Below are 24555 nucleotides of genomic sequence, written 5' to 3'. Positions count from 1 at the left end.
CAATATATTTTAGGCTGTTATTCCATCCCAGGAAGTCAATTTTCACTTCCTGGGTTGGCAGTACTTAATTGTCTTCATTTCAAACATCACCCAAATACAACCAATAATTTTATTAAGATCCTACGAACTAGAGCATACATTTAACGGAATAATCTTACCAATTAGTATAAGTTGCTAATGAGGTCTTCTGAACTAAGTTTAAGAGGTCCTTCTATTGTTAAAATTATCCTCCAAAGGTAAGAAATTCATTAAAAACTGCCAGCAAACAGTGAAAGGGAGTGTGTTACAAAATTTAAGCAAATTTTCCTGACTGATACAAAGCCTGTGACAGCAATCCTGGCTTTGAAGAGCACAGTAACCTCTGACATTACTTGTGACATTTTGGAAGACTACCATGGATGGTAAAATTAACTGTACAGCTTTGTCCATAACAACAAGAAGATACACCCATTTTAAAAATAATCTTCTGTAGACACCCTGGAGAATAAATGGAAGCCATATACATCTCTCAGAGCTATTGTTCTGCTCTTCCTGTTTGCTGCCTCAGAGAAAAAAATTGCATTGAAGTCTTGTTTTCAGATCCTCCAAAATGCCAAACAACTAAAAGCTTTTTAATTAAATGAACTGGTTTGCGTTCTGAAAGAGTCAGAAAGTTAAAAGTTGAACAGCCCCTGAACTGCTGCCGGCACTGCTACAATGAGACTCTGCATTTGCATCTATTCAGGTGTTTAATTTGAGCAATCCCCACTGAAACTGTACATTTGTCATGCAAATTTATAGAAATGATGCAAGGATACGAGCAATGCATGGCTGTAATTACAATACCTCAGCATATGTAAAAAGCGAAACCAAGTTTGTGCAACGCACTCATTATCCATTTCGGGAGGAATCAGACCAGCATCTTCATCGGGGATTTTAAATGGAGGAAATGAAGGTCCATATGTAAAACGCAGCAATCTAGAAAGCAAGTCAGACAGATCTGTCGTTCAGTTAATACGCCTCAGAGATCTAACAGTGCTTCTGAGCCTCAGTAGACCACGGGCAAACACACCAGCAACATGTTTTCCCAGACATCTCCATTTTAGACAGTCATCGAGCCCTCTGAAAGCTTCGAAGGGTCCAACATGCCTTGGAGCCCACCCAGAGCTCCCACCAAAGCCCAGAGCTGCTGAGGCTCAACACCCCCCAGCTGCTCCAGCTGTTCAGGTGCAGGGGTGGAGGGAGTACCAATTAACACCAGTACACACCTGACACAGGATCATAGAATCATTTCAGTTGGAAAAGATCCTCAGGATCAAAGAGTCCAACCATAAACTAACTCATCTCCATGTCTATTCAACCCCTCCAGGGACGGTGACTCCAGCACTGCCCTGGGCAGCCTGTTCCAATGCCCCACAGCCCTTTGGGGAAGAAATTGTTCCCCAGATCCAACCTCAACCTCCCCTGGCACAACTTGAGGCCATTTCCTCTGCTCCTGGCACTTGTTCCTGGGGAGCAGAGCCCGACCCCCCTGGCTCCAAGCTCCTTTCAGGCAGTTCAGAGATCAGAAGGTCTCCCCTCAGCTCCTGTTCTCCAGCTGAACCCCTCAGGTCCCTCAGCCACTCCATCACACTTGTGCTCCAGCCCCTCACCATCCATCTCCCGTGTGAGGAAAGGCTGAGGGAGCTGGGGCTCTGGAGCTGGACAAGAGGACACTGAGGGGGGACTCATTCATGGGGATCAATATGGAAAGGGGGAGTGTCAGGAGGATGGAGCCAGGCTCTGCTGGTGACAACCAGTGACAGGACAAGGGGCAATGGGTGCAAACTGGAACATAAGAGGTTCCACTTAAAATTGAGAAGACACTTCTTCCTGGTGAGGGTGTCAGAGCCTGGCCCAGGCTGCCCAGGGGGGTTGTGGAGTCTCCTTCTCTGCAGACATTCCAACCCGCCTGGACGCCTTCCTGTGTAACCTCATCTGGGTGTTCCTGCTCCATGGGGGGATTGCACTGGATGAGCTTTCCAGGTCCCTTCCAACCCCTGACATTCTGGGGTTCTGTGTGACTCTGATCCCTGCTCTGCAGCAGACTGCACCGCGGCACAGCTCTGCCCTTACGGGCTGCAAGAAATGAGAATTGCAAGGAACATGGCTGAATCTGGACTGAGATTTGGGACATTTTCAAGAACAACTGAAAAATACAAAGAAATTGTAATCCACACATCTGAGGCAGTTCAAATCGACTTCAAGCACCTCAGATGGGTAAAAGCAGTACCTACTGGTGGGGCAACACAAGACAGACCCTCCTTTCAACCTGCTATGGAGTCATAGCCATGGATGTAGATTAACACTGCATTTGTGTGCAGATTTCCAAACGTAATTTTCTCCATAAGTTGAGAAGTTCACTTTCAGCTTATTGCTAATTATCCAGTTGAGAAAACTGTTGACTAAAACAACACTAACTGTTAAGCTGGAGCTTCAATGAAGTATTAAAAGTGCAGCTTAAAATACCACTAACTTAAAGCCAGCCCCAGAGGAGTCCAGCTTTCTATGTATTAGGCGTCAACCAAAATTATTGAACACTGACTACAACATCACAGAAGACCTGCAAGTCACTGCGCATCAACACAACTGTTAGTCAACAGCGGAAGGTGAAGCGTGGGCATTGCGCATGGAGCACAACACCAACGTGCATTTTGAGGCAGAGCTGTTCTTTTCAGATCAGTGAATCATAAAATCTTTTCCGTTATGCAACGCTGCATCTAATGAACTAAAAATAGCTAAAGAAATAGTGTGGGAAATAGGCAGAACTTGTATTGCAGCTTTATTTCCCACAGGTTTTACAAGTAGCTGCATAACCTGCAAAAATCTATCCCGCTTGGAATTTCGACAGGTAATTCAAAAGCAGAAGTTTTCCGAGTGAAAACAAACCCCTGCAGAACAGCCTACTCTTGAATTTTTCACGGTGCAGCAATTTGAATATGGCTTTGAACTGTCATCAAAACAATTACTGACCTCTCAGGAGACCCAGACCCCTGCTCCTCACCAATTAACTGACTTATTTCCTCCAAGAGGCTGAGATCTGTCCTGAAAGACTTCACAGAATCACGGAATTCCAGAATGTCAGGGATCGGAAGGGACCTGGAAAGCTCATCCAGTGCAATCCCCTCATGGAGCAGGAACACCCAGATGAGGTTACACAGGAAGGTGTCCAGGCGGGTTGGAATGTCTGCACAGAAGGAGACTCCACAACCCCCCTGGGCAGCCTGGGCCAGGCTCTGCCACCTTCACCGGGAACAAGTTTCTTCTCATATTCAAGTGGAACCTCCTGTGTTCCAGTTTGCATCCATTGCCCCTTGTCCTATCACTGGTTGTCACCAGCAGAGCCTGGCTCCATCCTCCTGACACTCCCCCTTTCCATATTGATCCCCAGGAATGAGTCCCCCCTCAGTGTCCTCTTGTCCAGCTCCAGAGCCCCAGCTCCCTCAGCCTTTCCTCACACGGGAGATGCTCCACTCCCTTCAGCATCCTGGTGGCTGCGCTGGACTCTCTGCAGCAGTTCCCTGTCCTGCTGGAACTGAGGGGCCACAACTGGACACAAGATTCCAGGTGTGGTCTCCCCAGGGCAGAGCAGAGGGGCAGGAGAACCTCTCTGACCTACTGACCACCCCCTTCTAACCCACCCCAGGTACCATTGGCTTCCTGGCCACAAGGGCCCAGTGGTGGCTCATGGTCACCCTGATGTCCCCAGGATCCTACACTGCTCTCTAATAGGTCACTCCCCAACTTATACTGGAGCCTGGGCTTGTTCCTGCCCAGATTCAAGACTCTACACTTGCCCTTGTTCTATTTCATTAAATTTCTCCCCGCCCAGCTCTCCAGCCTGTCCAGGTCTCTGATGGCAGCACAGCTTCCAGTGTCAGCCACTCCTCCCAGCTTGGTGTCAGCAGCAAACTTGCTGACAGTCACTCTGTTCCCTCATCCAAGTCATTGATGAATATATTGAATAATACAGGCCCCAGTACTGACCCTTGAGGGACTGCACTAGATACAGGCCCCAACTGGACTCTGCCCCATTGACCACGACTCTCTCCCCCAGCGCTGGGGGATCGAGACTCCCCGCACTGCACACAGCAATGGAACAGCAACAAGCACCTGGGAACTGCAGTGGCGACTGTCATTAAGCGCACAGAATATAATGCCACACTAAGAGGTGTGACTCGTTCCTAACGGGACACAAAGAGTCACAGTGCTGGAGATTAATACACACGCACTGCAAAGTGCTAAATATCAGAGAGGTGCTGAGGTGACACCACAGCAGAGACGATCCCATTCAGACCTTCATTTGCACACACAAACAGTAAAAGTCAAGGGCAGAGCAAGGTCTCTGGCTTTGTTTTGCTTGTTCGCTTTTGGATTGCTGCGCATTCCACAAATAAACAACTCCAGAGGAAAACACATAGAAGCATGATCATCCCCGCACACGTGTGTTTATCTCTGTGGCATTTCTCCTACCTGGAGGTAAGGGCGCAGATGACCTTGCTCCACTGCTCCACCACTGCGGGGTGATGTCGCCAGTTGGCCACCATCTCTTTGGCAGTTTTCCAGTACGGTGGTGTTGGAAAGCACCGCGTGCAAGCCAGTAACCACACCTCAAACAGCACGCCAATTAGTTTTTCAGCCAGATTCTCAGCAATGCCACCTTATAATGGAAACAAAGTATGCCTTCGGTAAGTGTTTTATCTAAATAACTTCAAGTATCTTCACAAACAGTATCTAGTTTAAGTGTGTGAAGATATATAAGTCCACTTTTTTCATAACTTTTCATTTGAATGATTCCTGATTGCTTCCTACAACCAATTAGCCTTTTTACAAGACCAAACATAATACATAAAGCCCAGCCACGTAAGTGTGCAGCTAAGGGATACTGAATATTCACTGATCTTTGGCAACCTTCCATTGCACTCTATCCATCTATCGATGTCTTTTTTTTCAATAGGTATAAACTGATACCATTATTTTCCAGCAGGAGGCCAAACAGTGAGACACGTAGGGGTTTCGGTGAAACAAATAAGGAACAACACTGTCTGAAACAGTTCACCTGTTCCTGTACAGTCACTGTTCTGCAGAAATACAGTTTGGAAAACTCAGCTCCAAATCGTTCCATCTTTTGGGACAATGATTTATTTCAGAGCACTGCAGCAGAATCAGGAATGAGCTCTCATGCTCTGGTGGCCATTAAGAGCTTTTAACTGGCTTCCCTCCTGTGCCCCTCGCAGCTCAACATCATGCAGAGCCAAAGTCTTTCCAGTAATTGAACCAAATGGAAGTTGAACACAAACCTTGCACAGTTGGAGCTGCCAGAAGCGTGTCATTGATCTGCAGAAGAAATAACAACAAAACTTCCCAGGTTTCTCTTGCCATAGTCGTTGATTCACGAGCCAGTTTCTGGACAGCTTTCAAAACCTGCAAGCACAATCTAATCTGACTAGATCCTGGGTCTGGCCTGCAAGGGAAGACAACAAAACTTGAGTCTCTGAAAAAGAACTATAAAGTGATGAGTACAATAATCTGAACTTTGAGCAATTACCAGAGGAAACATCAATATTATTGAACGAGACCCAAGACCACGAGCTAATATGCTTCTGTGCACCCTCACTCTGTCTCTAAGCATCCCAACCCTGCCTTAGTGAGGACAAGATGTCCCGTAACACTCTTCTCTACATGACACAGAACACACTGCCACAGAGCAAGCATAGGCCATTATCCCAGCGGAACATATCTTAGACCAAACAATGAGAACGCAGTTCTCATTAATTGCTACATACGTAATTCAGAAGGAAAGTGGCAAAATCGGGAGAAAATATTGATGGCAAACTAATTTAAACTCTTCCTAGTTCTCTTCTTGCTTCCAAGTGTAGAACCAACTATTACCCAAAATTCCTTAGATTTAGAAAAAACAAACAAAACACCACAACCTAGAAAAGTGTCATTAAATAGGAAAACCAGACTAAAGGAAGAGGATAAGTAGGGAAGGGAACAAGGTGATATTATCAGGATTTTCCGTATATTAACAAGCAGTTCCACGCTCACTGCTGAGCCACTCAACAGTAGGTACTGCAGAAGCAGCACAATGCATCATGTTCTCCTCCCATCAGCCAGTTTGGATGGGGCAGAACAGATACAAAATAGTAACAGGAAATGTTCTGGACAGGATCTGAGGACACCGGGCAGCAAAGCTGAGGAAGCCCAGGATGAAAGGGTGAAAGAGGAGACTGCATAGTAGAGCACACAACATACGCAAACCGTATGTCAACTTGTACACTGTTTGCGCATCCCTCCTACCACTTACTGAAGGAATGCCAAAAAATAAAACTACCTTCCACGGGACTACTAAGTAGTTACCAAGTTCCTACTGAACACTTCCAATGTGGTATAACCCACACATCATGTTGCACAGGAAGCATCTCAGGAACATGCGGATCCACTAGACAGAGAGCTGCTTTTTGTAGAGATCACTTATTGAGAGACACGCTTTAAAAATACTAACAACTCTTATCTTGCCAGAATAAATGCTATGTTACAGTACTGGGAACAAGATTACAAAGAGACAAGATAATACCTAATGCAAAATTGCAGCCTCCTAGTTACAGTTGAAGAGGTCAGCACCCGGCCCTGGCTATAGCACTGTTCTTTCCCTGAGCCACAACACAGCGGATATTTTAATCAAAAGATATTCTTAATCCTGTCAGGTTTAAAGTCTCAAAACCTGTTTCAAGGCTTGTTTCCCTAATACTTTAGGGAACTCATAAAAAGGGGGCTGACATGCAGGAGCACCATGTGCAAGGTGACTAACAGGACGTTGCTGAGCTCATCCTGTAACAGCAACTCCAAAGTCCCCGTCCACCCTCTTGTCCACAGAGTCAACTGAGCGGCACAGGATGGCTGCAGCGTTTTGCAGACTCATGTTGAGATTTCTACAAACCTGGCCTTTTGCTTCCCACGCTCGTTTGCAACAAGAATTGTTCTCATGATTTCACATGAGATTGGACAGTCACACATTCCATGGTCTCAAGCAATTCCAGACATTTGAGTTGCACAGAAGACCCCAGTATGTACACCTCAGTCTCCTGGGGAGGGGAGGCAGGGGGAGAGAGTTCTCATATTTTCTCTCTGGGCTTCCAACAAGGGTTTGCAGCACTGAAACTTTATCGGACAGCAGTAACTACTACTACCACTTGGGTAATCTGCAAAGCTTCCTGAATACCGTAGGGTTGCTAGAGACAGAAAGCCTTGGGGTTGCTCCAATACATCGACAAGTGTTCATTTCATCGGGGCAGACAGGACGCGAGTGCTGGAGGGAAGGATGGAAGCATCCCCTGCCAGCCTGGCACACAGAGGAACGGCAACTCGCCTCACTCAGCTTCCACTGCTCTTAGTTTTCAGCACCGGGCTATTTCAAGGACTGTGCATGTAAACATTTGATTCAGCTGAGCACTCCAACTGGAATGATCTATACACACCTGCTTTGAATTTGGTGTATACATGTTCCCGAGATGCTATTTAAGTTGAACTGCTCACTTAAGGCTGCTCCACTCCACACCTCCACGAAACGTCCTCCTCAGGGTCTGAAAGCCTCACCACAACTCTGGGCCACCACTGAGTAGCCAAACCAACTGCTGCCTCATTTCCAGGAAACCAGGATGAGGAAGGAAGCTCTTTTAATCACAGCGCTCCATGGGACACAGGCTTATAAAAAAAGGCTTAGTATTTACAACACAAGAACTGAAGGTTTCTCCAGGAGAAGGTTCAATGCAGGTTGCGGCAAGAGCTGCTGGGTAAGCATTCGACTGGAGCCCAGCAGCACCAGCAACCTGCATCAACCGGGTAAGACCAGAAATTATCCTCCTCTTCCCCTGCACAGACACATAAGAACATGACCCTTTGCTTCCACTCAAGCAAGGTGTGCACAGCTCAGCTCTGCACTGAGTTTCCATCATAGAATGCCTTCCTGTTGCTGGAGTGAATTCAGAACACAGCTCCCTGGAAGACAAACCTTGAACTTTAAGTTCTTTTTCCTGACAACAGAGGAGAGATTTGAACAGCAAGTGTTGACAGCAGCAGCCATGAAATTACAGTGTTTCAGATACATCTCCAAGGCTTTTGAAAGAAAAACAACAGAATCGTTATACTGGTGGGGAGGGGGGGACAGAAATGTTTAAAATGATGATTTTCGAGGCCTCCCAGTCTCTGGATGTTAATTACTTTGTTCACCAGCCATCAGGTGCAGTCTCCCACCCTGCATCGAGCATCGATGGACAATGAAGCTGGGAGACAAAGGTGGAAAGGCAGCTTGTGCCAACAGCGCGCAGGAACCGGGACAGCTGGGGCAGGCGAGGGAGCAGAGCAACAACTGTTCAATGCACTAGTGAAGAATTCAGCCTCTACCGTGCCAAGGGAACACAGGCTGCCTGACAGCAGTCTCTGTTCTGCGTGTAGTAAAGCTCAGAGACAACCTCCTACAGAAGTCTAACCCAGAAGCGTGCTTTCCTCAGATTTGTGCCATTGGCCCAACCATCCTTTAATGGGAATTAAAATGCCTTTTTTGCTACAAGTTACGAGCAAGGACAATTACGGTTAGGTGGTAGATGTTGAAGTAATCAATTAATACCAATGAACTCCCCGTCTGAATTTGTATGAGTTTCTATTCAAAGCCATTTATTCACAAAGCCGTCAGGTAACGTTAAGTGATCCAAGTACAGGAGAGCACTTTGAGGGTCACTTGTCTCGATACATGACGAACACTGATAAAAGCAGATGATCTGGTACTTATATACTAAGCATTGCTTTGAAGTGATTGCAGGTAGCTAATATTTAAGTGCTGCTTCACAGGGCACCATTAAATAATCTCCTCTGACTCATCTAACATGTGTGTTCAACAGCAGCAGGTAAACTTGGCATGAATGATGAACAAAGGATGATGTTTGAGCACTCTGACAATATAACTTTGTCCAAAACCTTGAAACATGAACAAGATCATCCAAGGATGTCTTGTGCAACACCAGGCTGTCAGACAGCAAGCACTCCTCCGAATTCCCAGCAAAAGACAGGATCATCGTGCCCGTTTAACAGGCAGCAAGATGCAGGACAAAGCAGCCACTTCCTGCAAGACCCTCCAGCACATGAGAAATGTGGTTGAGTCTTGAGTAAACAAAGCACAACGCTGCCATGATGTGCTCTTAGTTCTCTCAGTTCTACACAACACCAAGCATGCGGTCACACTGTTATGCTATTTAACCTTCCCCTATGCCCACCAGTCCAAGAGAGATAGTTCTTGAAGTTCTTAGAACAGTAACTGCTTAAGTCTAGGAACGATCTGTAATTCTCATTATCTAAAGACAGCAGCAACAACTCAGTTTGCTACTGGAAATTACAAAACCAGGTTTGGAGTGGCACCAATGTTGGAACAATAGTGGTCGTGTTTTAATCAAGAGCCCCCATGGCTCAGCAGGCCCCTTTGACAGGTCACCTGTTGCCTCTGGTTTCAAACAACTGAGCCTCCTGAGCACCCCAGTCCTGACACTCACCTTGGTACAAAGAGGTTTTGGAGATGTTTGAGAATGCTTTGAACGTAAAGGTTTGGTTCCTTAATCACTGGTAAAGGAATGGAGTCCTTAGGTAACACAAGAGCCATAATCCAATCTGTGTACACATCGACACAGTATTTCACAGTATCGCCATCCAGAGGGAGGGTCAGTCCATAGCAAACCACCTCCATAGTCCATTTTACCTGACCAAACACATTCAAAACAAATATTAGCAACTAAGCAGTGGTCAGAGCACAGCGGCTCTAACTCAACGAAATAACAGGAGTTACATGGTACAGGCTGTTCTATTCAACACGTACTACAAGAAAACACCATGTTATTCATTTGTATACCATGACATCATGAAGACTATTAACAAATGGCAGAACACTCTAAATCCTGAATCTCTTTAGTCCAACCTGTACAGAGAACTCTTTAGAACACACAAGAGCTGTAATGGGGTAATGGAAGATCTTCAAATTCTAGTAAATACTTGTATTATACAAAGCATTTTTTAAAAAATCACATACTGTTGCTTCAATAACAGAGGTAATTAGAAAGGTTTCCTGTGTTAACTGCTAAATTGCCTTTTTTTTTTTCCTTTAGCCTGAACTTCCTGGTACAGTAGCTCAAATAAACACCTACGAGGTGGTGAAGTACACTGTTCTATGAGCTAGCTGTTAATAGAAGCCTTATGTAGATTATTAACATAAAAATATAGCACACTTCACAAAACTTGGACTATTAAAGAGAGAAAAATAAAGGAGTCTACAGAAAATCTCTGTCACTCTAGCATGAGGGAAACTGATCTCTAAGGAAATGCACTTACTTCTTTGTCTGTTTTCAATAAACTCTCACTTCCAACGGATGATGCAATTAAAGCTTGTCCAAGAGGACGCACCACTGCGTTCGCCACTTCTCTCCCCACATTCTCAGGATAGCTGTGAAGCACACTGGTGTTACCCTGATCATTCTGAATGACGAGATGCAAGGACCTCCACTCCGAGTACATAGTGCCTCTATGCTACAGTCCAAACAACACCTGGGGGCAAGGAAGAACAAAATGACAGACACATAATTAGTAGAAATGTTCATTACAAGTCTGAGGCTGCGTCTGTGTCATACATTTGAAGACCTAGAAAACAGCCCAACAGCAGGTTGGTTTTTGTTTTGGTTTGGTTGTTTCGAGACACTTCAACGTGAGAAGTAACTCCACCTCACACTTCTGCTTTGCATCACATTGTAGGAAAGCCGCTCTTCCGTATATGACATCTTCAGCTAAAAAGATGAAGAAAATCCTCATAGAACTGTTCTATTTGAAACTGCAATGCACCCCACTGCTCCCAGTCTGATGTCAGTGCCAGCAGAGGTGCAGGGCCTGCAGCAGGACCTGGGTCGGCAGGAGCAGCACAAAGCAATTCCAGCCACTCCAGCCAGCGCCTCCGCTGCCTTGGCGTCCAACGTCAGTGCCTCTGTGCAAACACACATAGTGCGGGGAATAAAGCAGAGGAGCTGGAGATGTGCGGGGCTCTGACCATCCTGGCATGGTGGAGACATGGTGGGATGGCTCCGGTGCCTGGAGGATCAGAATGGAAGGATTCCGGCTCTTTCGGAAGGACAGGCAGGGGAGACAAGCAGGGGGTGTCACCCTCTATGACCACCGCAGAGCTCCCCATGGGGATGGGTGGGGAACCTTCCAGTACCCAAAGGGGACCTACAAGAAAGCTTGAGAGGGACTTTTTACAAGGGTGTATAGCAATAGGACAAAGGGTAAGGGCTTTAAACTGAAAGAGGGGAGGTTTAGGTCAAACATTAGGAAGACGTTCTTCCCCGTGAGCTGTGAGCCCTGGCACAGGCTGCCCAGAGCAGCTCTGGATCCCCAGGCCTGAGTGTCCAGGGCCGGGCTGGATGGGCTCTGAGCAACCTGGGCTGCTGGAAGGTGTCCCTGCACATGGAGGACGGTGGGACTAGATGAGCTTTAAGGTCCTTTCCAACCCAAACCATCTGGTGATTCTAGGATAAAAGCAATGGCTCCAATTCACACCTTGTTCCCTTTTTCAGCTCACTAGTAGGTAAAAATACAAACCAAGAAACTGTCAGGAAAATCTTAGTTATCTCAGAAGACAAAAAGTCAGGCTCTTTCTACATCCATACAGTATGTCTCCTGCAGCATGCACTGCTCAAACTGGGAGGTGAAAAATCTGAGTGACTGCTGAAGAGCGCACTGTACCTGAAGTGACTTCAGGACCGGCTGAACCTTGGTGCATCACTAACTTCAACCGGGTATCACTTCGAAGTTTCACTATAACATTGCACACAGGCGCCAATCTACAGCCTTAGGATATGCACACCCTAATGCATTTCAAACCCTTGTAAAGTCAACACACACACACATCACTCCCCAATCTTGATTTGTCCCAAAGATTCAGGATAGAAAAGCCACCAGAAAGCTTCTCGGGCAGCTCTCTCAGAACTAGGCAGGGGAACGTTCTCCTTTCATCAGCACTCCTAGCACCACTGGAGTTGTGCGTTTTCCCTGTTTGCAGACTGAGCCGGCTCAGGGAGCCAAGCGGACAGTGAACTGACCAGACTTTTGCAGTAGTGCTTTTTTGCTTGTCCATGTTGTAGTTGGTTTGGGGGGTTTTGTTTGTTTGGGGTTTTGTTTGGGTTTTTTTCTGGTGGTGGTGGTGGTGGTTGTGGTTCTGTTTGGCTGGGGGTTTTGGCGTGTGTTTTTGTTTTGTTGGTTGGGGTTTTTTTGGCATTTTTGTGAAAGCACAACCAAAAAAGGTAGATTAGAAGCAACAAACGTTAAGCCATGCTTCACAGTCAATCTCAGACAGCCCTCGCCCAGCACCATGCAGAGATGCCCTTCTGCAGAGAGACCAGCAGCACGTGCTACCCCATCGGCCCACGCACATCAGCGACCTGTGGGGCAGAGCCGAGGCCGGGGAATGGCAGGGCCAGGAGCCACAGGCAGCGCACAGCCCAGCAGGGGACAGATGGACAGCCAGTCTCAGACAGACAGCCTCGGGCATCCAGCCTCGCCAGCAGCACTGGGCAACTGATCTGCCCTGTGTGGCCAGTTTGGACCTCCACATCAAACCACTTGGAAAGCCAGCACAAACCACAGAATCCCAGAGCATCAGGAGTTGAAGGGCCCTGGAAAGCTCATCCAGTGCAATCCCCCCATGGAGCAGGAACACCAGATGAGGTTACACAGGAAGGTGTCCAGGCGGGTTGGAATGTCTGCAGACAAGGAGACTCCACAACCCCTCTGGGCAGCCTGGGCCAGGCTCTGCCACCCTCACAGGGTACAAGTTTCTTCTCATATTCAACTGGAACCTCCTGTGTTCCAGTTTGCATCCATTGCCCCTTGTCCTATCACTCGTTGTCACCAGCAGAGCCTGGCTCCATCCTCCTGACACTGCCCCTTTCCATATTGATCCCCAGGAATGAGTCCCCCCTCAGTGTCCTCTTGTCCAGCTCCAGAGCCCCAGCTCCCTCAGCCTTTCCTCACACGGGAGATGCTCCACTCCCTTCAGCATCTTGTTGGCTGCGCTGGACTCTCTCCAGCAGTTCCCTGTCCTGCTGGAACTGAGGGGCCTGGAACTGAGGGGCCCAGAGCTGGACACAATATTCCAGGTGTGGTCTCACCAGGGTAGAGGGGCAGGAGACAAAGGTTTGTCTGCTGAGATGGCTTTGAGCTGGATCAAGATCTGATCTCCCACAGGTGAGATGAACATCTGCACCAACACAAAGGAGCAGGTTGGTACCCACTCTGGCAGCAGCGGGTTGGTACCCACTCACCGCCACATTGCAACCGCTGTCTCAGCAGGCGGCACCGCAGCAGCCTCAGCCGGCAGCACCGTCTCCCTCTGTCTTCCTCTCCTGCCACCGCCATCTGTTAGTCTGTTAACAGCTCTCTGAGCCAGCTGACCACATGAACAATGGAACAAGGAAAATCGGGTCGGCACAGGGAAAAGTGAGGAGTGTTCAACAGCTGCAGCTTAGATCAGCTCAAGCTGATCTAACGGCTCCTCGACGACCCTTTGCCAGCTACACTTAGCTGGCACATTTGGGAAGCCAGTTAGTTATACAGGGAATGTTTTGAATGCCCCCTTTAGATATTCCTTGGCCCAAAACCAAACAAGAAGCCAGGCCTGGAAATACACTTTCCTGCAGGTCTGCCTATTTAGCTGACTCTGCAAGTGTTTATTTACACTCAAAACCAATGTAAAAAGCCTGAGGATTCCCTTCAAGGGAGGAGGGAAGGTGAGGTAGCAAGGTCTTGCTTTTCCAAACTACATCCTTCCTGGTTTGCGGCAGCAATCACGTGTGCTGATCTGAGAGCCAATTAATCTGAGCACCACAGCCTGTGGGAAGCACATCCCCTCCATCCTCCAGGCCTTCGGTGTCCTCTAGGGACCATGCAGCGGAACGTGTGTGCCACTGTGGGCAAAACCCTCCGGCTTCGAGGAAAACAACAGTGTCTTGGCACACTGAGAAGTCACAATGCTACCAAAAAAACCAAACAGGCCAACAAAATGAACATGACCCACTACTCTTGGTGATGGCTTCCGTCATTGCTAAACTTTATTACCTGGTTTTCCCTATTGCTGTCTTTTCCTTTGATATCCCACAGCCACGGGGCCTCTTTATCTTCCCCTTTCAGTCCCACCTGAATGTTGCCTTAGTCTCCAGCTCGTGTTTGGAGTGGAAGGAGGAGGGAGAGAAGTGAAATATCACCCACTTGGCAAGACCTCCCCTTCCTCCCACAGGCCCCAGCGCTGGCTGTACCCAGAGCAGCGTGTCCCTTCCCCTGCCCCTGCCCTTGCTGCTCACCACGAGGGAAGGGCAAAGGCACTCTCCATCCTTCCCATTTGACGCTCGGTTCATTACAGCAGCACAGAACACCATTTGAGGAGCACCAGTTTAAAGAAAACGATTATAACTGATAAAGCAGTGTGTACTTTCCATTGTTGCACTCCAGCCCGGCAGGAACAGCTCCTGGCTGCAGCACAGTGACTGCAGCTGCCCCGTCACACACACGCTTCCAGAAGCACTGAAGTGCTGCACAGCACGAGCAGACTGGAGGCAGTGCCTGTGCCCGAGCTTCCTCGTTGACAAGACAAAAGCCACCAGAGAGGACAGGGATTCCCAAGTTCTGCTGCATTTTGGACAACTCTCATTGTGCGAGGGCAAGGCAATGGGAGGACGCAGCCACCCGCCCGGCCGCCAGCTCCCTGACCAGCTGAAGCAGAGATGCAAAGCTCTTTTGGGTGACTCTTCCACACTTGTGAGGGGAGCAGCATCCCCAAAGGTACCAGACAGATAGAACAAGCCATGTTTAAGAGAGCTTTAGCAGCAAGGCAGAGGAACCACAGCCTCTGGTGCCACATACACTCAGCCTGCTGCCTGACCTTCCTACATATATTTAACGATCTTAATTTAATGTATCTTATCAATATTCAAGGTTTTCTTTGGTCTTGCCACAACAGAAATCTTCCGTTAATCTTACCAATAGACAAGGAATACTGACACGAGTAATTGCTTCAGATGTAAACCCCCTTTGAGGCGGGATTTCCTACGGTATTGATTTATTCACCCCCTACATTTAGCAGTAAGAAGGTTTTATTTGCAAGGACTATGAGTTACTTTTCATTTAAGACTCTGCTTCAGCTGCCATTTGAATTGGAAATTGCTGCCATCTGTTAGGACGGGGTAGAGTTAAACTCATCTACTATGCAGCTTCTTATAACTGGATATAAGCTAAAAAAGGATGGTACGTCTCCCCACACAACTGTGTCTTACCACGTTCGATTTCCACAGATCCACCACACTGACAGTTCTGTAACTTGCTTTAGACAAAAGGCACCTAATGCTTCACAGAAGCAGAACTCCCTCCCTCAGACGATGCTGTATTTATCACAATACTTAAACAGCAACAGCAAATTGGAGGAAAAAAGATGCGACTGTCACACCACTCAAACAGCATACCCTGATTTTTACTTCTCTTTTTGCAATGCTTCTGCATTTCAGCTTCAAAAAAGCACTCTTGCTGTTCCAAATAACATGTCCCAAGTTTCGTGCAGCTCAATATTCTTACTTCACATAAACATATGTCTTATTGAGGTTCAAATCACTAAGGACTCTCGAAATGACAGGCAGCCTAATCAAGAGGAGAGGTAGGAAAGGAATTAACAAACCCCTGAAGTTCACCAAGGAGTTTGACACACTCTCCGGTTTGGAAAGGGGCGGTGTTTGTGTTCCTAAATAAAACATCCCCAGATTCTCACATATAGCTCTGGAAATAAATGGACAACATTGACACTGACAGGACAACCAAGAGATGTGAAGTTAAAATATTTAACATCTACTATGAAACTGAATATAATTCCAATATTCCTTAGGGTGGTAAATAATTTGGGTTTCAATATATTCCCTCCAGATCCATTTCAGCTTAGGAACTTTAGTCGTGATCACCATTTAAACCATTGAAAATGGATGTTTCAGCATTTCAGACTAAAGAGCCTCAGCTCATGAACACTGTCCATAAAACTCCAAAAATAAAGATATTTAAGTTCTATTTCCAGCCCCTGAAGACTTAATACGAAGAGCTGCAGCCAAAATATTTAAACTCCTGGATCCATAAAGTTAGACAGCGAGAATTACCCAACTAAATAACAGACACACTTTCTGCAACTACTTTGAAGGAATACGCAGGAGCTCAGAGGCTGCAGCAGAGTGAGGTTCTGGGGCGTGTGGTCAGGGAACCAGCCCTGGGGCACGAGGCAGCTCTGCAGAAAACGTGTGCCGAGCGAGGGGCTGCCAGGAGCAAACAGGAGCCTTTAGCCCTTCATGCTCAGCAGCTTCATATGCAAAATGAAATGTTTGCCTACAATGCAAAAGCACTTCAAGCACAAAAACAAGCTGTCCCAAAAATGGATGCTGCTTGGGTTTTACCAGAGGCAAAAAAGCAGAGCAGAGGCAATTGTTATTAATATTTCAGTCAAATATAGTAGATGCAAAGACCAGCAGCAGAGAGATGCCCAAGGAAGGCTGAAGACCTAAGAGAGCCCAAACCAGAGAAGCATCAGCATAAAAGGTCGACACCAAAAAATTCTGGGATATTAGTCATGCTTTGTATTTCACAGAAAACAGGTAACTCCTCTCTCTAACACAACCCCTCCTACACCAAGAGTACTGACCTCTGCTCTCTAGAGGCCATGGTTTACTGCCAGAAAGCCATCTTGCCACAACCAGCCTTCCCTGGATCATGTACCAAAGAGGTTTTGAGCAATTTTTCCAGCCAGCTGCGGCCTAATGGCATCCTGAGCATAAAAAACTGACCCAGCTTTACACTGGTGCCTCTCCGCCTTCCAAGTTCATGCTGGAGAGCGACTTCGGTCTTGCCAAGACTAGCACAGCACCTCCTGTATTAAGCCCACCGGGGCTGAGGCAGAGACCCCTCCCAGCAGCTCAGCTCAGAGCGCATCCCACAGGCAGGCTCTGCCGCAGGCACACACTGTGTGGAGAGGACAACAGGCAGAGCAGATGGCAGGTGAAAAATAAACAGAACAAGAGTCAAACAGAAGACCCATCTGAGAGAAACATCAGCAGAAAGTTGCTGTTTTGTTAAGTCAGTATTTTGTTAAGGAAAAAGCAAAGATGCATGTCAGGTTTACTATGAAATGAAGAGGAAAAAAAAAAAAGGCTACATTCAAGGCAGGAAGAGATAAGAGATCAGGAAGAAAGAAAATAGGAACTTGTGTCATTCTTTCCCAGGCCATTCAGCCACAGTGCAGAGGAGAGAGAAGAATCACAGCTCCACCTGCACAGGGAAGATGAATTTGTCTGACTTTTCCACCTAACTGCAGCAGAAGATACCATGTGAACCTGACATGGAGAAGACTGGGCCTTAAATGGAAGGTGCCAATTAAGCCCCAGGGTCTCACCCTCCCCAGGACCGAGAGACCCCACTGCCATGCTGGTCCCAACAGCCGCACTGGGCACCGGCCTCCCCAGAGCAGGAGGCAGGACACCAGCCACAGAGAAGGCAGCTGCCTAAAAACCACATACTGTAATATCTAAAGATTAACAGAGCCATAAGAAAGGAAAAAACATCTGTCAGTTCTGCACGGTTTGGCTATTACTCTGCTCTCAGACATCAGTACTAATTTGCTTCTCAATATCCTTCGCATCTTTAAAAGGGGTTCAAAAATTACCTTCCAGGCAGGTCATCTGAGAATGTAAAGAGTTTTCACACCCCCCACCAGTGCCAAGAAACACGTGATGAACTCCACCACAAAACTGTGCACTTCCCTGACCCAGACTGAGAAGATTTTTTACTCAAGAGTTTATTTTACATTTACACATCTACCTCAGTCCAGCTCCTTGTGCAACTCTACAAACTGCACCACCAGGCAGGGATCTCCTGGAGCCGATGGAGCTCTTAACCAGGGCAATGAGCCCCACTGCGCTTGTCCTGCTGTTCTCCACCTTCCAAAAGAAACCTGAGCTACTGCCCGCAGGCCCTGGAGATCAAATGAGATGAAAAACAAGCAAAGGAAAGCAGAATCATGGCAAAGCCCAGGAGGCCTGCTGCCAGGAACACAAGGCACCACCACGTTATCTGTAAAGAAGTCTGCAGGGAAACGGCGACAACAACTTCTCCCTCCTTGAGGAGCCGGCACACAGGGGAAGGGCTCACCGACCGGGGTGACACTTCACGCTCGTTTCGGGGACCCGAAACGCGGCTCAAAACCGGCCCCCGGGGCCAGGGCCAGAGCACAGGCCGACAAGGACCGCGGGGCCGCGGGCCGGTGCGAGGGGGCTCCCCAGGGCCGCTCCCGCCCGCCCTGCAGCGGCTCCGCGGCACCGGCCGGGCCCCGGCAGCTGCCCGAGGCGACCGCGGGAGCCGCCGGGGTAAGCGCGGCCCCGCCCGCTGCAGCCCGGCCCGCAGGCCCGGCCCCGGGCGCCGCGCTCACCGCGGCAGAGTCCCGGGCGGCGCCCGCCACCGCAGGCCCCGCCGGCCGCAGGAGCAGGCCGAGCGCGGGCAGCGCCGCGGCGGGAAGGCCCGGGCCGCCTTACCTGCGCCGAAGGGCCCGGCGGGCATGTCGGGGCAGGGCCGGCCGCTCCGCCCTCAGGCCACCAGCTCCATGGTGCCCGCGGCGGCCGAGGCGACACGGGGGAGACGCCGCTCCGCTCAGCGCCGCTCCTCGCCGCCACTTCCGGCAGCGCCACAAAGCGCACGGCGAGCGGCCGGGCCCGGCGACGCTCTGCGCATGCGCGCGGCCGCGCTGTAGCCCAACTCCTCCCCAAAGCCGCGGCCACTCCGCCGGCCGCGCCGAATAAGTCGCGGAAAAAGGCTGCGCGCGTGCGCGGGTGCTCCACAGCCCCGCCTGTCGCCGCCGCCGTGCGCTTCCGCTTAAAGGGGCCGCGCACAGCCCACCCTCCCCGCGCAGCCCCTCCCGCGGTCCCCGCGGTCTTCGCTTCGCCTTCTCCCCTCTCTTCACTGGTGCTGCGCCCCTTGGCTCCGGGCAGGGCCCGCAGCGCGCACCGGCACCCCGCACCGGGCCCGGGGCAGCAGCCGCGCACAGCAGAGCCGCTGCCAAGCCCCGTCCGGTTTGAGCCCTCGGGCAGGGCCGGGCTCTGTGCCCCTCCCGCCATCCCCGCTGCCGGGGGCTCCGGCGGGCCCAGAGGTCTCTGGGGTGCGCGGCGGTCCCGTCTGCCCTGCCCCCTTCCCTGCGCACCGCTGACACCCGCGGCAGCCGAGGCCAGAGCCGGGGGGAAACAACGTCAGCCTTCTCCGTGGGCCGTGTCTCCCTCCTGCTCTCGCTGGCTGTCCCTTGCACAGCTCTGCAGGCTCTGCGGGTGCCGAGCGGCGTTCCGAGCTGCCTGCACTCAAACAGTCGGTCCGAAAGGCAGCACGGGGCCCTGCGGGGAGCAGCGCCAGTGCCCCAACAGGCCAGCATCGCCTGCACCCCACAGAGCCCCAGAGTGTCAGGGGTTGAAGGGCCCTGGAAAGCTCATCCAGTGCAATCCCCCCATGGAGCAGGAACACCCAGATGAGGTTACACAGGAAGGTGTCCAGGCGGGTTGGAATGTCTGCACAGAAGGAGACTCCACAACCCCTCTGGGCAGCCTGGGCCAGGCTCTGCCACCCTCACCGGGAACAAGTTTCTTCTCATCTTTAAGTGGAACCTCCTGTGTTCCAGTTTGCATCCATTGCCCCTTGTCCTGTCACTGGTTGTCACCAGCAGAGCCTGGCTCCATCCTCCTGACACTGCCCCTTTCCATATTGATCCCCAGGAATGAGTCCCCCCTCAGTGTCCTCTTGTCCAGCTCCAGAGCCCCAGCTCCCTCAGCCTTTCCTCACACGGGAGATGCTCCACTCCCTGCAGCATCTTGGTGGCTGCGCTGGACTCTCTCCAGCAGTTCCCTGTCCTGCTGGAACTGAGGGGCCACAGCTGGACACAAGATTCCAGGTGTGGTCTCCCCAGGGCAGAGCAGAGGGGCAGGAGAACCTCTCTGACCTACTGATCACCCCCTTCTAACCCACCCCAGGTCCCATTGGCTTCCTGGCCACAAGGGCCCAGTGCTGGCTCATGGTCACCCTGCTGTCCCCAGGACCCACAGGTCTCTTTCCCCTACGCTGCTCTCTAATAGGTCATTCCCCAACTTACACTGGAGCCTCGCTTGTTCCTGCCCAGATACAAGACTCTACACTTGCCCGGCTGAGGGTACAAGGGCGCAGGGCCCCAGCAGCCATGGACCGGCAGGGCAGCACAGCTCCTGCAGTGCTGGCAGGAGCCCCGTGCAACTGTGTGTCCCCGTGGGGTCACACTGCCGCCACCTCGCCTGCAGCATTTCCTGACATCCGCAAAGCGCTTCGCTGCGTGCGCTGCTGGGGAGGTCAGCCCAGGTAACAGGTCACCTGCTGTTTGACGGGGCCGGCTCTGCAGACCCCTTCTGTAGCATTCACCTGGGCTGCTCCTTGTTCAGTGCAGCAGGAAAGTGTCAGCTCAAACAAAGAGCAGCCTGCAAAGAGGCTTTTACCCTTTCTATTGCCGCCCATTGAAGAAACACCAGGTATGACAATGGAAACTGTACCCTGATCTGCAGGGACACCTCTGTCCTGTGTGTCTCGTGCACAGGAGGCTGGTGACAGCATGGGGGCAGAGTTTTACAGCAGTTTTGCTTAGCGCTTTTATTCCAAATCTGTTCTGTTTGTTCTGCCCTTGAAGCAGGAGGGCAGCCCTTGCAGGACACAACCCTTCATAGTACCATGAATCTCTGGTGCCTAATAAAAACAATAAATGCTCTGGAGAGGCCTTAGTGAGGCTGCTGGGATGGTGTGTGCAGCAGGGACTGAGAAGGCTGAGCGGAAAGGGAGTTCAGTGCACAAGCAGAGGCTCAGAGAACCAACAGCCACCCATGCAGAACCATGATGCAGCTAAACCCATGCAAACCTGGCTCACGGATCCCCTGCCGTGCAAACTGTCTGCTGGCTGAGCCCGTAGTCCTCTCAGCCCTTTGCCTGCTATATCAGAGGTGCAAACGCTCCTTCCAGTCTTTATGTCAACCTTGACAGCGGCAAAGGAAAGGTACTCAGGAGCTCATCTGCAGCAGCCCATGGTGAGCCACCTGTGTTTTTCCTCTCCTCTCACTAGTGTGGTTATCAAAACCACCCAGGATGGATGGCCTCAAGGCTGCCCGCTTCTGCCTGTGAGCTGCCCCCCCAGCTCTGTGCAGTTTGCCCTGCTTGGATTCTCAGCGTCTTATCACAGGGTTCGTGCATCTTACCATTGTCACATTACCTTTATTTATGCATAAAAAAGTTAAGATTGCTGTCGCATTTTTCCCTGTCCATGCAGGGTTCCCTCTCCCAAGCCACAGCGCGACTACTCCTGAAGCACTCTGAACATCTCCATCCCCGGCACCAGCACTGGTCCTGACTGGAGACTGGTGGGCATGGAGGGGCTGGGGACCATGCAAGCGCTGCCCCACAGGGCACAGGGCCACGTCGGGCTGCACACAGCCCTGCCCCACAACAGGCTTCACTAGCAAATGGCACTGGAGAAGCCTGTGGGCAGCTCCCACCTGGCACCTGGCAATGATGACAACAGCCTGTCCTTTATCTTGAAGTGAAGCAGCGTGTCTTCATCAAAGACCCTTTTGCATAACTGCAGAAATGATAGTTGCTTACTTTGAGGAACACGCTATAAAAGCCCTTAAGACCACGATTCCAGTGAACGTGTCCCCTGTGCCCTGTGCTGTGCCTTGGCTGCAGGTCCATGCAACCACACAACTCAGGGTTCCCACTTGCAAAGCAGAAGAGCAGCTGCTGGTGCACATTCAAGGGGTGTCTTTGGAAGCAGAGGAACATCACGCCTGGGCTGTGCACTTTGCAATCCGAGGGAACTGCCAGAGGAAAGGGCATGGTGCTGAGTGCAGGAGCTGTGCAGCGCAGTCTCACCGCTGCTGTCCCAAAGGCAGACGCGGTGCTGAGTGCAGGAGCTGTGCAGCGCAGTCTCACCGCTGCTGTCCCAAAGGCAGACGCGGTGCTCAGGGCACTGTCAAACAGGCAGAGGTGAGCAGCGGGCGATGGAGAGGGCTCAGCCGGGGAGCCTGGGACATGGCGGGGCTGCTCGGGGGCATTGGGACGGGCCCTTTCTTGCAGCCGCTGGGCAGGAGGCTCATTGAGCTGTGCCTGAGGGTCTCTGTCTTCCTAGCTCGGACACAGAAGAACAACACCTGGGAGAAGCAGCTACTGGCCCAATGGACCCTAAGCTGCTGGACCTCACCCTCGGTGTCAAGATCCCCGTGACACCCGGCTCCAAGCCTGTGCTCAGCAGGGGAAAGCTGGGGGAAAAGGTAAAGGCAGAAGAAAGGGGTAGGAGGGCTCTCCTCTTTTATGGGGTCCCCGTGATCCAGACAAGTCCTCGTGGCCGCCTGCTCTACAGCGGGAGCTGCAGCCCTTCAGTCGGCCGGGGCTGGGGACTCGAGGGAAGCTCCTGGCTCCCCGTGCCCAGAGAAAGGAGAACGTGCCCAGAGCAGCGGCATTCCGTAGCATTTCAGCCCAGCTCCTTGCAGGTGCAGCACTGGGTGCAGCCCTCTGGCCCCGCAGTAAACAGCCCCCTGTGCTCCCACAGCACCAGCAGATCGGCACCAGGCAGAGCGCCTGGGCTCAGGCTTTCTTCTCCGCTGCAGAGTGTCTCAAGCAGAGAGATCTTTCCTGTGGTGGGAAGTAAGCCAGGAATTAGTCTGGGCCTCGCAGGTTTGGAAATGCCGGCCTGTGTGCGTGAGGAGCTGGGAGGTGCGTTCGTCCCTGCGGCTCCTTCCTGCCCCGCTCACGCTCTGGAACATCTCTCACAGCTTCACCGGCCCTCGGGCTCGTTTGACCTTGGGGATCCCCTGGGCCACCGCATGAGCAACGAGTACAACAGCCTGCATGACCCGCATCTGCAGGCCTACCACCAACGCAAGGACAACATGCAGTGGCTGAAGAGGCAGGGTTTAGTCACCAGCGATGGCAACGTAGGTTTGGATGCGATGGGGCTGATCAAAACGGTTCCCTCCCGGGGGGGTTCCCGAGCGCAGAGGAGGGTGTGCAGAGGAGCAGCTCCCCTCCCGCCGGGCCCGGCTGTTTCGGGAAGGCAGTCTGCGCAGCCGGCTTCACAGCGCTTGGGGGATTTCTGCCCCCGGCTCTCCACAGGTGGTTTGCTCGCTGAAGGAGTTCAACCAGTACAGGCAGTACCGGACCATGCTCAAGCTGGAGGCCGAGAAAGCGTTCATCCGAGAGCAGGTCAGCAAAGCGGGGAGTTCACAGACACGCAGCGTCCCGAGGGAAGCCCTTCCCTTCTGCCCTCGTCGCGGGGCTGGAGCAGAGCCCTGTCCTGGGCCCGCGGGACGCCTCAGCACGCAGGGCCGGGAGCGCTTGTCCAGCCCGCAGCCAGACACAACCTGCTGTCACCTTGCAGGAGAAGCTTCGGGAACACCTGCCCAAGTTAGAGCCTGCTCCCAAACTGCGGGGGAAGATCAACACTTCCTCTCTGGGACCGTGGCTGCTGCTGCCTCAGAAACCATCGTGCCCACCTCCACCCAAAGGAGAAAACAACTCCATGAAATGGGGGCGACGCTTAAGAGTCGATGCAGCTTTGGGCAAGGGCCAAAGCCCCTCCCAGCCTGAGCTGGGACACGAAGGTGCAGCCGGTGCGCTCACAGCTGCAGAGCCTCCGCAGGACTCGCTTCTACGCTGTCGGCAGCAAATCGAACAAGTGGCCGAAGAGCTCACAGCGACCGTGCTGGAGAGCTTGGGGAAGCACTTTCCATCTGGGGAAGCTGAAACAGCAGCTTCTGACAAAGCACCTTCACGGGCTTCCCTTGACCTTCTGGCCAGAGAAGTCATCGACTGCGTTTGCTGCACCTTGGAAGCCTTTGTGACTTGTCAGTGTGAACGAGGCGACCTCTGCCAGTATTCTGGAACCCTGGAGCTTCTCAGGGAAGAGCTCTACAAGAAGAGCCGCAGCCATCGCAGGAGTCCTGCCGAAGGATGAGCATAGATGAAGGCCAAGCATTCCCCGGGGCAGCTGAAGAGCAGAGCCTGGAGCCCGCCTGGCGAGATGGAGAGGAGAGCTGTCCCGCTGAGGATGCGCTCCCCTGCACGGGCCCGCAGTTCTCCAGACTGCGGCCAGCCGGTGGGAGGCGAGCCCCAGCAGCCGCGTCAGCGCCGAGGCCGTTAGCTGGGAGGCTTGCGGGCCATGTCCTGGGCAGGGCTGCGGCAAGAGACGCGTACAGCCCTGGGCAGCTCCGCCAAGTACAGCCCTGTGCTGCCAATAAAGAGTTTGTGGCTCTTGAGTAGGTTCAGATCGGTGCCCAGGCCTTGGTTGATAATGTCATTCTTTTCAAAGAGCAGTTCTGTATTGATGATGATACAGGAAAAGGGAACACAGAACAAAACCTCAGTATTTAATCACTGCAGCAACACATG

General features: G+C 51.2%; 1 protein-coding gene across 9 annotated transcripts in view; it reads right to left on the bottom strand.

Moving 5' to 3' along the window:
• The window catches only part of RALGAPB (Ral GTPase activating protein non-catalytic subunit beta), a 70167-nt gene extending 51370 nt beyond the window's left edge, over positions 1–18797 (bottom strand). For 7 of the 9 annotated variants that reach the window (XR_013922925.1, XM_080354930.1, XM_080354933.1 and 4 more), the window contains exons 1-6: positions 18654–18797; positions 10393–10605; positions 9564–9766; positions 5319–5482; positions 4492–4678; positions 826–957 (exon numbers count right to left, since the gene is read on the bottom strand). Coding sequence is in view for 8 of the 9 variants with exons in the window: in XM_080354930.1 (XP_080211056.1) it covers positions 826–957; positions 4492–4678; positions 5319–5482; positions 9564–9766; positions 10393–10575 (869 nt within the window). In the remaining variant the exon portion in view is untranslated. The remainder of the gene's footprint in view (positions 1–825; positions 958–4491; positions 4679–5318; positions 5483–9563; positions 9767–10392; positions 10606–18653) is intronic. The other 2 variants (XM_080354932.1, XM_080354934.1) reach the window with 2 other exon arrangements.
• Positions 18798–24555: the final 5758 nt, after the last annotated feature.

The sequence above is a fragment of the Nesoenas mayeri genome, assembly GCF_963082525.1.
Source record: "Nesoenas mayeri genome assembly, chromosome: 16".
Classification (NCBI taxonomy): domain Eukaryota; kingdom Metazoa; phylum Chordata; class Aves; order Columbiformes; family Columbidae; genus Nesoenas; species Nesoenas mayeri.
Note: the sequence above shows the minus strand (reverse complement) of the source record. Positions and strands in the feature narration are given on the sequence as shown.